Source organism: Electrophorus electricus, unplaced genomic scaffold (genome assembly GCF_041902795.1).
Source record: "Electrophorus electricus isolate QZ-2024a unplaced genomic scaffold, ASM4190279v1 Scaffold268, whole genome shotgun sequence".
NCBI classification, from domain to species: domain Eukaryota; kingdom Metazoa; phylum Chordata; class Actinopteri; order Gymnotiformes; family Gymnotidae; genus Electrophorus; species Electrophorus electricus.
This window is the reverse complement of record NW_027658548.1, coordinates 25,001-38,334: the sequence shown is the minus strand read 5'-3', so window position 1 is coordinate 38,334 and position 13,334 is coordinate 25,001. Positions and strand designations below refer to the sequence as shown.

At 46.4% G+C, this 13,334-nt stretch overlaps 1 protein-coding gene and 1 long non-coding RNA gene across 2 annotated transcripts in view; one reads left to right on the top strand and one right to left on the bottom strand.

Annotated features, from left to right (window-relative positions):
- The first annotated feature begins 1,690 nt into the window (after positions 1-1,690).
- Positions 1,691-6,080, top strand: LOC145655501 (uncharacterized). Its single transcript, XR_014121615.1, has 3 exons — positions 1,691-1,828; positions 5,351-5,398; positions 5,548-6,080. It is a non-coding gene; the product is annotated as an uncharacterized LOC145655501 (long non-coding RNA).
- Positions 6,081-6,105: 25 nt separating this feature from the next.
- Positions 6,106-13,334, bottom strand: part of LOC113589866 (serine/threonine kinase 17a like) — an 8,486-nt gene continuing 1,257 nt past the window's right edge. The window contains exons 2-7 of the mRNA XM_027029729.3: positions 11,524-11,736; positions 9,733-9,877; positions 9,160-9,286; positions 8,798-8,846; positions 8,343-8,522; positions 6,106-7,839 (exon numbers count right to left, since the gene is read on the bottom strand). Of these exons, the coding sequence (XP_026885530.1) occupies positions 7,566-7,839; positions 8,343-8,522; positions 8,798-8,846; positions 9,160-9,286; positions 9,733-9,877; positions 11,524-11,736 (988 nt within the window). The 3' untranslated portion in view covers positions 6,106-7,565. The remainder of the gene's footprint in view (positions 7,840-8,342; positions 8,523-8,797; positions 8,847-9,159; positions 9,287-9,732; positions 9,878-11,523; positions 11,737-13,334) is intronic.

The window sequence follows — 13,334 nt, the reverse complement described above, 5'->3', positions numbered from 1 at the left end:
CTCCCATGATACACCACTGTACACCACCCTAAAATACCTGGCGTTTACAGGAGGATGAGAAGGGATGTGCCTGAGACCACAAAAAAATAACAGCACAAGACTTCCCTTAACAACTGTGCTTCACTGCACAACATTTACATCAGGAATTAAACTTCAGATCTGCACATATTTCTACATATGAAAAAGTGAAAATCAAAACATATCCTCTTCCGGTAACCATTCCTTTAGCGTGTCAGCGTCTTCACATCTGTGCGGAGTGCTGGGTGTTCAGAGAGGATTCTTCCATTTTGTTCTTTGATTAGTATTTTCTCCTCACGCTGTGTACTGCAAAGCGTTTTAAACCGATCTAGCATGTCTTCGCCACACCCCAGATATCATTTCTTAATAATTAGTTACCCATTTAGACGATGCTCAAACTAGTCAGGGGAAATTACCGTTTGGTATTTGTGTTTCACAACAGCCCGTCGTCCTAAAATTTCCCACAAATGCAAAATTTATTATCCCGTTTTGTCAGTAAGAGAAATGTCTCACGTTGTTTTGTGGAAAATTCAACGCATGTTAAATAATTCAGCAACCAGCAAAGTGCTTCCATCATCCACATTTCGAACACGACCTTTAATTTCAAACACTCAACAAGACTGACATCCACGACATTTTCATTTCAAGGCGGTTTTTGTTGTCGAGTGGGGGTTGAAGGACCAGGTTAACCCTTATCTAGGAACTACAGGACTAAATGCGCAAAGACGCCCTGCTTCTCCCACTGGGCATGCTAACGCTAGCTAACTTGCTTGACTTAGGTTCATAACTTATTAGCTAGATAATAAAACTTTAACTCTAGGTAGCCAAGTATTTAAATAAAGTCTCCTGACCAGGGCCATGTAAGATAAGCTATAAATTAACCTACCAAACGTAATTTACTGGCGCAGCACAAAACAAATAGGTTAGCTATCAACGTTTGTATCAGTCAGCTACCGTCTACACAAATAAACCTCAAGTTATTGGTTACTGATAAAATCAAGTAGTTAGATACTTAGCTAGTATTAACTATAGTGATAACAGTATCTGTATTTACTGGGACAACATCAAACATGGCTACAAAGCACTTAACATTTTATTAACATTTAGCTTTGTGATCTAACTTCTACCACTAGCAGCTAAAGTTAGCTAGCTAGCTAATGTTAGCAAGTCAGTCACAACAGGTCGCTGTCAGTAGTCAGGGCTAGCCAGCGTTCGCTAACGTTTTCAGAGCTTTACCAGCTGTATGGACGTTAGCTAGTGTCGTGTAGCTACACGAGCCACCGTTGACCGTCTGAAGTCCGAGTTTTGCACTCACAGATGTTCCGGTACAGCCGGCCGAACTGACGCGTCCTCGTCGCCGGACGCTCTGAAGACACCACAATTGGCCAGCGCGAGCGCAGCCGTGTGCTGACTGCGCTAAGTTACTTGTGCAGGTGAGAGATGCGTACGGTAAATGCACAGATGAGCTGAACATCCGGGACTGTAAAACTACACACACACACACACACACACACACACACACACACACACACACACACACCCTTCCATGGTGTGTTAGTGCTGCATTCTCCTCTCGCCTGTCTGGAGTCCTTTAGACTGAGCAGGACCGACCACTGAGCTTGTTTGGGGCTCAGAGACGGGCAGTAGTGCTCTGTGCACTAGTAATCAGAAGGTTCAAGCCCCACCACTGCCAAGCTGGCACTGTTGGGCCCCTGAGCAAGATGTGTCAGCTTTTTGTTCATTTCATCTCGTCGTCATCATTCAGTCACACCTGGTGTGTCCTGCTGTCTCCGGTGGTTTTGGTTAGAAGGTACCGTGTTACATTCCTGCATGCCTTAACCACATCACAGGGCGTTTTGTTTGGGTAATCAACCTGAACCAATCAGTTCTGTTTCAAATGTCAAACGTCTGAGGACATTTCTAAAGTATATATATATATATATATATATATATATATATATATATATATATATATATATATATTATATAATACTTTATATATATAATATATAATACAATACATTCACTTTGGCTTATACGTTTAGATATTATATGTCTAGGTTACAGTCAAGTTCATACATATGTTGATGTACATCAAACGAACATTTGATTCAAGGTCTAAACGCCTGTGTATTTTACGCTTTCATGTATACAGAATTTTTTTCATATGCAATGTTCGTTTTCGCCGCACTGGGGCAGTAGTGCACCGTTGGTAACGTTCAGAGCCGCAGTGGTGGTCTTCTCGGTTTGTCATGTGGGACTTCAGAATGCCATGTCGACCTTTTCACCTATAGGGTGACCTTCTGGTATAAATACACTGAAGATTTCTAATACACCATAGAACTTTATGACTTTTTGCAAACAACATAAAATTTTGATATTTTTTTCCCTCAGAGTCCTGGGCCTGTGTTATATAATCACTTTTCAGTATACTGCAAAGCAGATTTGAATGTGGTTCATGGAAAAGGGCTATTCTTGTCACAGAGACAACTAGTACGGATAAGTCCCATATTTCTGTGGAATTTCCCCTGAGACAGAGTGCTGATATAAATCGGTTCTCTAGAAAAAGATTAAGGTGACTTACAAGTGTACTGTGGAAACAGAATTAAATATTAAAGGTATATCATAACTTCATATTTATATGGTTTACCATATATTAAATGTGCACAAGACAAGATGTGTGTTTGTTTATCTGGTGTGACATATATGTACTGAAACAGTACAAGACTCTGGGTTAGAGATAGGGTTTAGGATTAGAGTTATGGGTTATTATTTTATATATATAATATAATTATAATGACATTCCAAAATCTCTCTCTCTCTCTCTCTCTCTCTCTCTCTATATATATATATATATATATATAGAGAGAGAGAGAGAGAGAGAGAGAGAGAGAGAGAGAGAGAGAGAGAAACACAGAATGCATGTGAAAGAGAGAGAGAGGGCAGAGAGAGAGAGAGAGAGGGAGAGAGATAGAGAGATATATATAGAGAGGGAAACACAGAATGCATGTGAAAGAGAGAGAGAGGGCAGGGAGAGAGAGAGAGAGAGAGAGAGAGAGAGAGAGAGAGAGAGAGAATGAGAATGCCTGTGAAACTGTGTTATTTCCTACCCACATTCCATCCTCGGAGGTTTAGAATTCCACTGCTCCGTCGTCCTAATTTGGTGGTGATTTAGTTCCAGCAGCAGAGTAGTTTAGTCCAAGCTTCTATTCTGTTTCAACACAGGACGATAATATTTCAGCAAAATGACCCCAAAATGTTCTCAGCGTCCTGCAAAATAAGATGCCATGTTTTAGACATAAAATAATGTATTCTGTGTAACCAACGAAGCAGAACCACTGCGTTTCAGAAGAGAAACCCGATATATGACATGCCATCTGTACTGAAACATTTCAGTAACATACTTTGAAAAACTAAAATTAGTTTTGATAACACACCTCACAATACAAATAAATACATTAATAAATAAATCCTCTGAAATTCTCCCCATATTAAAAAAGGAAGACTGGAGATTAGAGAGAATCACATTCCTGTGATCAAGCAGGGCCTGTCTATACACATGACTGCAGACCTGACCGCAGACCTAACCACAGACCTGACTGTTAGTGTGTGTGAAATTCTGTTAGACTGTTAGTGTGTTTATACTTAGCGGACGACCCTTGGTTCCTTGGTCCAGTAGTGAAGGACCGTTCCACCTGTATGTCCTGACCCCTGGTCCATGCATACCCCTGCTGCACTACTGGAGAATGTGTCATCAGATAAAGCCAGGATGAGGAGCGCAGTCAATGAGTCATCGTCATAGCGACAAGTTCTATATACAATAACCGCCTATTTATTTCTATTTTTCTAGGTTTGAGTCCAGTTTCATGTCGACACTCTGTGTTCTTAAATGTCCTTTTGGACTGTGTCTGATTCTGTGTATGTGACTCCCTATATTTGACTCCATGTATTTGACTCCCTGTGTCTGACTCCCTGTGTCTGAATCCTTGAGTTCATCCCTGTGTGTCCTTATATGTACTGAGTTAGACTGTGTTCGACTCTTTGTGTGTGATGACTGTGTTTATTGAAAAAGCAGGTTGCGTCCACACAGAACTTGACAAACACACCTGCCTGAGCCAATCACACAGGTGTAAACATGGCTGAATTCCTCGTGAACATTCCAGTCTGTATGAGTGTGTGAGAACTGTGCCCCAACACTGTGCTGTGTCATGGCAACCTTTAAGGAAACCGCCTCAGAAGGTGTAACCCTTCCATGGCCTCCGGTTCTGATTCTCACTGACTGGCAGGTGTTGTGTGGACAGTTATGAGCTGGTGAGGGCGGAATGGGGGCGGGGCAGGGCGGGGCGGGGCGCCCCAGGTAACCCCAGTCCTCCTGCACTTCACCTCACACCCTGCCCTGCGTGCTCCAGACATCTTCACACACCTCTCAGCCGTTTGTGGTTCTGGATGAGTTGCTGTTTCCGTGCGTGAACTCTTACGCTGGGTTAGGTTTCCACCTGCCTCTCCCTGCCTGGCATGGAGCAGATGTCCAGCACAACCCTCCTAACCCATGACAATGGCAGTCACACACTCACACACACACACACTCACACACACTCACACACACACACACACACACACACACACACACATACACTCACACACTCACACACACACACTCACTCACACACACACACACACATACACTCACACTCACACTCACACACTCACACACACACTCACACACACACACACTCACACACACACTCACACACACACTCACACACACACTCACACACACACACACACACACACACACACTCACACACACACACAGTCTGGAGGTTTTATTGTGCTGTTTTTGGATATTTCCCCTTTTCCATTCTCTTCTGGAGAACTTTGCTGAGTTCTGTAGTAGTGGATCATAAACTGCTACTGAAGACAGAGGCACCACTTTAACGGGCAGCCCCTTAACATGACTGTTACGGCCGTTACGGCCGGCTCCTCTTTTTGGACAGTGTGTGCTGCTTTTAAGAGCTCTGGGACGTGTCTATCTGTGAATTATGTGTAGTCTGAAACAGTCTCACAAGCTCATGTTTCCATGTTCATGAACTAGTGAAGCCAACCTCTCTATAGTCTGTAGTCATTATACTAGTCCTGGTAATCTCTCTCTCTCACCTTAATGATTCAGGAATTAGAAGCATTCTCTAAAGGAATGTGGTGATGTCAGATCTGCTCATAAAGAAAGTGACAGAACAGGTCAAACGTCAGAGGCCTGAGAAGGGAGAGCAAGAAAGAGAGGATGAAAAAGAGAGAAGAGCATGCTCACATGCTGGCATTGTTTATCTTTCAGGTGTATTTTGACCTGTAACCACTTCAGTCTCCCACTTCTGTATGTGAGGTGCGTGTGTTCTGTTTCACTTCTTCCCTTAAAAACAAATGCTTTTGTTCTACTTCATTCTTCTCCACTTTCGTGTGTCTGTGGTTGTTTCAACTGTGTCGTTGGAGATCTGTGACCTCTGACCTGCAGGGATTCATGTTGATTTCAAGGCATTTCCAAACTCCAGTGGGCCAAGACTGAGGAGAATGAGGAGAGAGGAGTCAGAAGCTTCACATTCCAGACTGGAACACCACAGGACATGCCTTTATTCCTCTGGGACGTGGAAAGGCCTGAGAGCAGTGTGTGTGGACATGTACGGGGACTGCGTGCGTGTATGTAAGAAGAAACAGACCTGCAGGACAGCAGCAGTGGGGAGCTGCACTGTTTACATTTAACTCAAATAAACTGAATTGAAAATGATTTTTCAATCGAACCCGAGTATTAACCGGGGCACGATCATGAGTGGGGGCCAACACACACTCTGTGTGTGTGTGTAATCAGAAGGCTACTCAGAGAGCATTTCCTGTGGTGCTTTGCTCGTCTTTGGCTCTTCACACTAAGTTTTCGGTCCTCCAATGGTGATCAGGTGACCTGATAAACACCTGATGGCAGATGGCCCAGTGGCTGCGTTAGAGTTCCCACAGCAGGACTAGCGCCACATTACACCACAGATTCAGTCACCACTGACATCACCACTTAGTCCAAGACTCTGACAGAAAAATCACAACTGATAGAAAACATTTTTATTATTGTTCAGTACTTTGCCAGCAATGCCGTTGTTATTGGACCAGAAGTTAATCCACTTGCTCAAGGACAAGAGAAAAGTTTAAAACTCTAATTACAACAATCTTTAGATTTTTTACATCTTCAAAATACAAAGAAAATTAGAAAAATACACATATTACACAATGTTCTTTTAAAACCAAAAATGTATACTTTTTTTAAATTAAATACACATACACACACAGTGCTATCTAATGTCCCATAGTTCCCAGGGGCACAGAGGTCAGTTCCCAGTGACCTCACATGGACAAGCGTCACCTAAAAACCATCATCCATCGTCACTGCTGTTTCTCCAGACACTCCACAGGATGACGTTTCTCCAAGACAGGGAGGGGGACGTTTTCTTCGCTCCGTATGCTCAAACAGCACAAACGTTACAAACAAAACATCCAGATGTAAAAAAGGTTGGTGTGGCGAGACGGAAAATAACGTCCCGTAAAACAAAAGTACTACACTGGAGTGATGTGCAACTACAGCAGAACGTTCCAAGCAAGTTTACAGAAGGGTGGGGTTTACGGTACTTGGTCGTGAGAACCAGGTTACAGTAGGTGGAGTGTGAACACAGTCGTGAGAACCAGGTTACAGTAGGTGGAGTGTGAACATGTGAGATCATCTCTAACTAGTCAGTTGTGTTCAGCACTCACTATGAACTTAGTTTTTTTCTATTTATATATTTTTTTAAAAGTGCTTGAACAAAACTTAAATTCAGTTCTTTAGAAGCTTCACTGCAAACCGTTCGCATGGCGTATTGGACAGGACAGGAGAGTCTCTGAGCTCCACCCTCTGGGGGGGATGGGTGTTCAGCAGATGGACAGGTCAATACCCGTGTTGCTCAGGCTTCTGTTAACATTTACAGGTGTTGAGGGTTTAGCTCTGCTTCTTCTAAGCGTGCACCAGGCAGATCCAGAGTCAGTTCCTCATCAGTTCCTCTAGAAGTTTCTGCTGACACCAAACGGACGGCCAGAGACCGCATGTGTGTGCGCAGAACACCATCATAAATAGAACGACCTGCTTGTTTAATTCTGGCTGACCACACAAGTGCCCAGCGGTGTACTTTAAAAGTTTTATTAAGTTAATTTCTTTATTCTGGGCTTTGGAAGGGTTGGTTAACAGCGCCTGCATGTCAAAACACACACGCGTTAATATTTATAAACCAGGAGTGTCAACACATCCCCTCATACTCACAGTACCCAAAGAAATTCATAGACAAGCATGTTAACCTGCAACACACACACACACACACACACACACACACACACACACACGCACACACAGTTGGGACCCAAAACACCTGAATGGACCACCTATGTCAAACTGAAATCAATTGAAGCCAGTTTGAGCTGATTCTTGGTGTATGTGAGGGAGACATCACAACTCCAGCCTCATCTCACACACACGTCGCTCTTTAACAGATGAGCTCCGGCTGTATGTCCGTCCGGGTGGGGAACGGCTCGGAGAAGCTGAATGCATCTCGGCCCGCCTTCAACTCTCCCTGCGCGGGGTATGTGGGATATGTGGGGTACGGAGGACTGACCAGCCCGAGGGAAGGGGCGGGGCTCTCGGGCTCAGATTCTGATTGGCTGGCCTCCTGCTCATCAGGCATGGTGGGAGCAGCAAGGGAGGTCAGATGTGTGTTTAGCCAGGGATGGTCCAAACACTCCTCCGCCGTCGCCCGCTTCCTACACACACACACACACACACACACACACACACACACACACAGAGAGTGTACAGTGGTTATCCAAGTGAAATAGTCTGATGTCTTTTTCCCAGCAAGCTGGCTCACACAGGCCAGATTTGAGGTGCGTAGCGGCAGGTCACGGGACCGCTGGGGCCACTGCTCGCAGTTCTCCACGTCTCTCATGCTCCACCTTTTCTCCTTCAACCTCCCACTTCCCCTCTCCATGTTCAGAACGTTCCGCTAGGCAACACAGCCCTGACCTGGTGGAGTCAGGTCGGGTCACTGGTCCCGACGCTGAAGGAACCGTGAAGGTTTTATGAGAACTGAGGTTAGAAGGTTAGAGTTTAGAGTTATTTTTCACCGAGAACAGAGTGAGGGAAAAAACTAAAATTCTCCAGAGAACAAGAAAGTTCTCCTTCATTCAGCCATAACAAGATTGGAGGAACAGCCAGGAAATACTCCCCTGCAGACTGCAAGGCCACGCCCCCCCCCTCCACTTACCGCGGGTTCTTCTGCAGCAGCGATTGGATGAAGTCCACGGCAAGGGCGGAGACTCCATGGAAGACGTCTTGGGAGTAGTCCACGTTGACTTGGGAGATGTTGAGGAACGTCTCCTGCTTCTCCTCTCCCAGGAAGGGCGACTCGCCCGTCAACATCACGTAGGTCAGCACACCGATGCTCCTACGCCAAACCAGCGGGTTACGAGAGGACATGGCAACGTCTGGGCTAAACAATGTACGTTAACATATTACACATCACACACACTGAACACACACACACACACACATCCAGTAGTGTGTGTGTGTGTGTGTGTGTGTGTGTGTGTGTGTGTGTGTGTGTGTGTGTGTGTGTGTATCTAGTAAAACTCAATGAAAGGCCACATGACAATACTGCAGTTATCAACATTACATGGACCTCAAAGCACGCACACACCCCCACACACACCTCCCACTTACCACATGTCTGTAGCTGTGCTGATTGGTTCATAGTTGAGAATTTCAGGAGCTGAGGGTAAAGGAGGGTATGGGAGTATTGTTAAGAGTTACGACAGACACACACTGTAGAGTTACAATATTTGGATCCAAACTCTAAATCACTAACGGACTTTTACCCAACAGAGACAAAGCATTTGGCTAAATGATCACACCCTCTCTGTACCCGAGCTCTCCCTAGTGCATACTGGTCTGATTCTTAAGTACGGGTGCTGGATTGGTTCTTTACACTATCATTTATGTATCTCCATTCTGCTCCACCTGTCCAGGTGAGCTCATTCAGGCCAAATGTCATTTTGCTCCAAAAGCAAATACGACTGACTCACCGACGTACTCCGGAGTGCCCAAAATCTCCCGCAGTTCCGACGTGGCGTCCACGCAGCGTGACAGTCCAAAATCCACAATCCTGATGTCACCCAGAGGCTGTGCACTGGTTAGAAGGATGTTCTGAGGCTGGAGGAGAGAGCAAAAGAAACCGTTACCACGGCGACGTTTGCAGCACACAGCCACTCCCCCGCAGACAGCTGCATGTGGCCAATCAGAGTGCCATGTGTCTGGATTACTGGGCCAATCAGATCAGACTCCACTGTCCAGCAATAGTATGATCAGTTGGCACGACGACCAGTGAGGTGTTCCAGGATTCCAGGACAGAGAGATCCTGATATGGGAATTCCCAGGAAACAGTCTTGGCCTTCAACATTTCTGGGACACTTTCATTTGTGCCTTTGTGTCTATTTACCAAAGATCACCCTCACACCCCCCCCTTTGGATTTGTGGTCTGTCTGCTCTGAGAGACACAGCTGATGCACAAATCTAAGTATGACAGGAATGTGGCCAACAGCAAACACAAATTCTCTCTCGTCAGAAACACACCTAAACTCCTCCATAATTATGCTCACCTTCAAGTCCAAATGGACAACGTTGTTCCAATGTAGAAAAGCCACGCCCATTAGGATCTGTCGAGCCAATCGAATGACATCTTTCTCTGTGAAGGCCTCGTCATTATCGGCAACGCACTGGTTGAAGATCTCCCCCCCAGCAGCACTGAGACAAAGGAGACACAGAAGAGAAATGACAACTTCTGAACAACAATGGGGAGATTCACTGATGTCCAGGAGAGTCGATGGAAACGGCAACACAAGACAGCGTTTGAACAGGGAGAGGTTCATCTTCTGATCAAAACATGCAAATCTCAAAGTGTAAACACTCTTGTGACCTTCCAAAACTTACACCCACAACACAAGCACAGACACTTATAAGTTACTTAACGCATGCGCGTGCACACGCACGCACGGGTCTGATTGTAGCTGTCGTTTGTGCTTCTTCAGATAAGAATGAACAGGCCAGAGACACAACATCTTATCAACACCTCAGATCTGCTGTCTACACACTAGACAGGGCCGAGTGACTGGTGCCAATCTGAACACGCACACACACACACATGCGCGTGCATGCACCTGACAGTGAGGGTTCTAGTTCAGGTGCACATGCAGAAATTCTGGTGTAAAGACCACAAACAAGTCAGTTCTGCACAGGGAGGATGTGGTTGCCGCATTACATGGTGTGTGCGTGCGAGAGTGTGTTCTGTAAACATCTGCTCTTAAAAACCCAGCTGAAGTTGTGAGATGAACCAGAGGAAAGAAAATCATACTGCGAATCTCCTGCTTCTCTCTGTTTGTCTGGTTCTACTCGTTTTAGAGTTAAACCGGGGGGGAATGAGACTCGGAGACACAAACATTTAAAACATGAAAGGACTTTTCACCTCAAACTGAAACAGCGAGACAGCGAGAGAGAGAGAGAGAGCAAGCGCATTCATGGCCCCAGGACAAGGTCAAGGTCGGGGGAGCTTGAACAAGAACACTCAGATGACACCAGCAGGACAACACATCATGACCTGGCCCTGTGTGTGTGTGTGTATATATAGAGAATTTGATCGTGTGTGTGTGGAGAGTTTGATCGTGTGTGTGTGTGTGGAGAGTTTGATTGTGCAAGTTATCGTACTACACTCAGGAAGTGGACGTCTTTCAGCTTTAAGAAACCAGACAAACCCACTGAGACAAAGAAGCAACTGAGTGTTACTCAAAAGTCTTATCACTCCATCAGGCTGCATCTGGTGGATGTCTGTGAGCACCGCAGCTGCAGACGATGGGGAACATGTCCAGAGAAACGGCTCACCAGACTAGGGCGGAGTCAGAGACCCGAGGGGCGTGGCCAACATGGCAGCGTTATTGACCTCAGGGCTGTCCATGGTCACTGAGTGACCCAACATCAAGGTAACAGGACAAACTAAAGGTCCCCAGCTGACCTCATTTCCTGTGATGATTAAGATGGAACGCTCACCTCATCAGAAACCAACAGACAAATACGGCCCAGGGTTTAGGGGCAGGAACACACACACACACGGGTCTGATTGTAGCTGTGTCGTTTGTGCTTCTTTAGATAAGAATGAACAGGCCAGAGACACAACATCTTATCAACACCTCAGATCTGCTGTCTACACACTAGACAGGGCCGAGTGACTGGTGCCAATCTGAACTCACACTCACTCACTCACTCTACTTCAGAATACTCAGACTCTCTTTCCTGCTCCTCTGCAGTGACATGTCAGACTCCTCACATCACAGTGAAACATCAAAGCCTGATCCTGCAGCTGTAGAGAGAGTGTGTGTGTGTGTGAGAGAGAGACTTACAATTCAAGCACCAGGATGATTTCCGTGCTGGTCTCGTAGACGTCGTGCAGACCCACCACGTAGGGGTTGGCCTTGGCCGCCTCCAGCACAGCGATCTCGTTCAGGATGTCTCCCCGGCAATCCTGGCCCTTCCGACGCTTCCGCAGGAATTTGGCCGCCCGCTCCTGCCCTGTGGACTTCTCCACACACTTCTTCACCACAGCAAATTTGCCTCTGAGAGAGAGAGAGAGAGCACACACCACTATCAGTACACCATCAGTACACCAGCACTCACGGCTGGAGAGTTACAGATGGGGGAAACTACAACATCTATCAGGCAGCAGTTACTCCAGGTCACACCAAACACGGGACAGAGCGCTGACCCGCCAGGATTACGGTTAATCACACAGACACACACACACACACACACACACACACGCATGCACACACATCAGACCAGCCCACTCACACTAAACGACCATCATCCGTCTCTTAGAGTTCTGTCACAACGCACAACGTAGCTCAGTAACCATTGGTGGAAATGATGGATATGTTTTTAAACGTTAATGCCATTTTTCACCCTGAATCAGTGGGACCTGTTCAGGAAGCCCAGGAGAGTGGCTGGCAACACACACGCGTACACACGTACATGCGCACGCACACACACACACACACACACACAAACCTCTCATTAGTGCTCAGACTTGGCTCAGTGTGATGGGACACACCCACCTTTTGGAACATTCACTCATTTGACAGCAGAAAGAACAAATGGCTTTAAATCCCACCCCTCTCAGAACAAATCACTTGAAACCCCGCCCCCCTCAGGGACCCTCACAAAGGACAGCAGTGTAGTGTGGGCGAGGGGGCTATAGTGACAACAGACCACCCAGCCTTGATTACGAAAGATGAATGTAATTCCTCATGTCAGCGGGTTTACGGTGTCGTTACAGAACACGACGCACAGATCCCACGGTCATTCCCCTGGAAAACCACTACACTGCTACAAACGAGCGCTCTGAGCTCTGAGGTGCACGCTCAGACACCGTACACCAGCCAAGAGACTCACCTGCGTGTCCCCGGAGCCCAGCTGGACTTGAGGCCATAACCCACATCTGGCATCATGCCTCAGCATGGCATAAACTGGGCATTTCCCCATGCCAACTCCCACACACACACACACACACTTCACTTTAAAACAGGTTCCCCTGACATCAAACAGAGGGAAGTCAAGTTCAGATGACCTAAAAAGAGCACGGAGGTGACCGTGGAGACGAGCACAGAGCCAAGTCACTGCTGCTTGTGTTGGTCAAATGAGACCTTAAATCTCAGTCTTTTAGGTGAGGTTCGTGGGACGCAGACTGACATGCACAGTGTTAAGATTGTAAAAGTGCCCTCAGTTGACTACAGTCAAATGGTGTCTGTTGCCTTAAAAGGTTTAAAAGGATGTTTCATTCACTGCACACGCAGGAAACACACCCACACACACCGTGTGGTTTGACAATTGCAGCGTTTTTCCTCTGTCTCTCTGGGACACATGCATGTGCACGCTCACCCTCCTGAAAGATCAACACTCACGAAGGGAAAAACGGCACGGCACATCTCATCCTCAGGACCTGACGACCTTGTACCGCAGGAGAGGGGGAGAGAGAGAGAGAGAGAGAGAGAGAGAGAGGGAGGGAGAGAGAGCGAGAGAGGGAGGGAGAGAGAGCAGGAGGGAGAGAGAGAGGGAGAGAGAGCGGGAGGGAGAGAGAGAGGGAGAGAGAGCGGGAGGGAGAGAGAGAGAGAGAGAGACTGGGTGAAGGGGGGGGGGAATAAATACTCTCATCTGT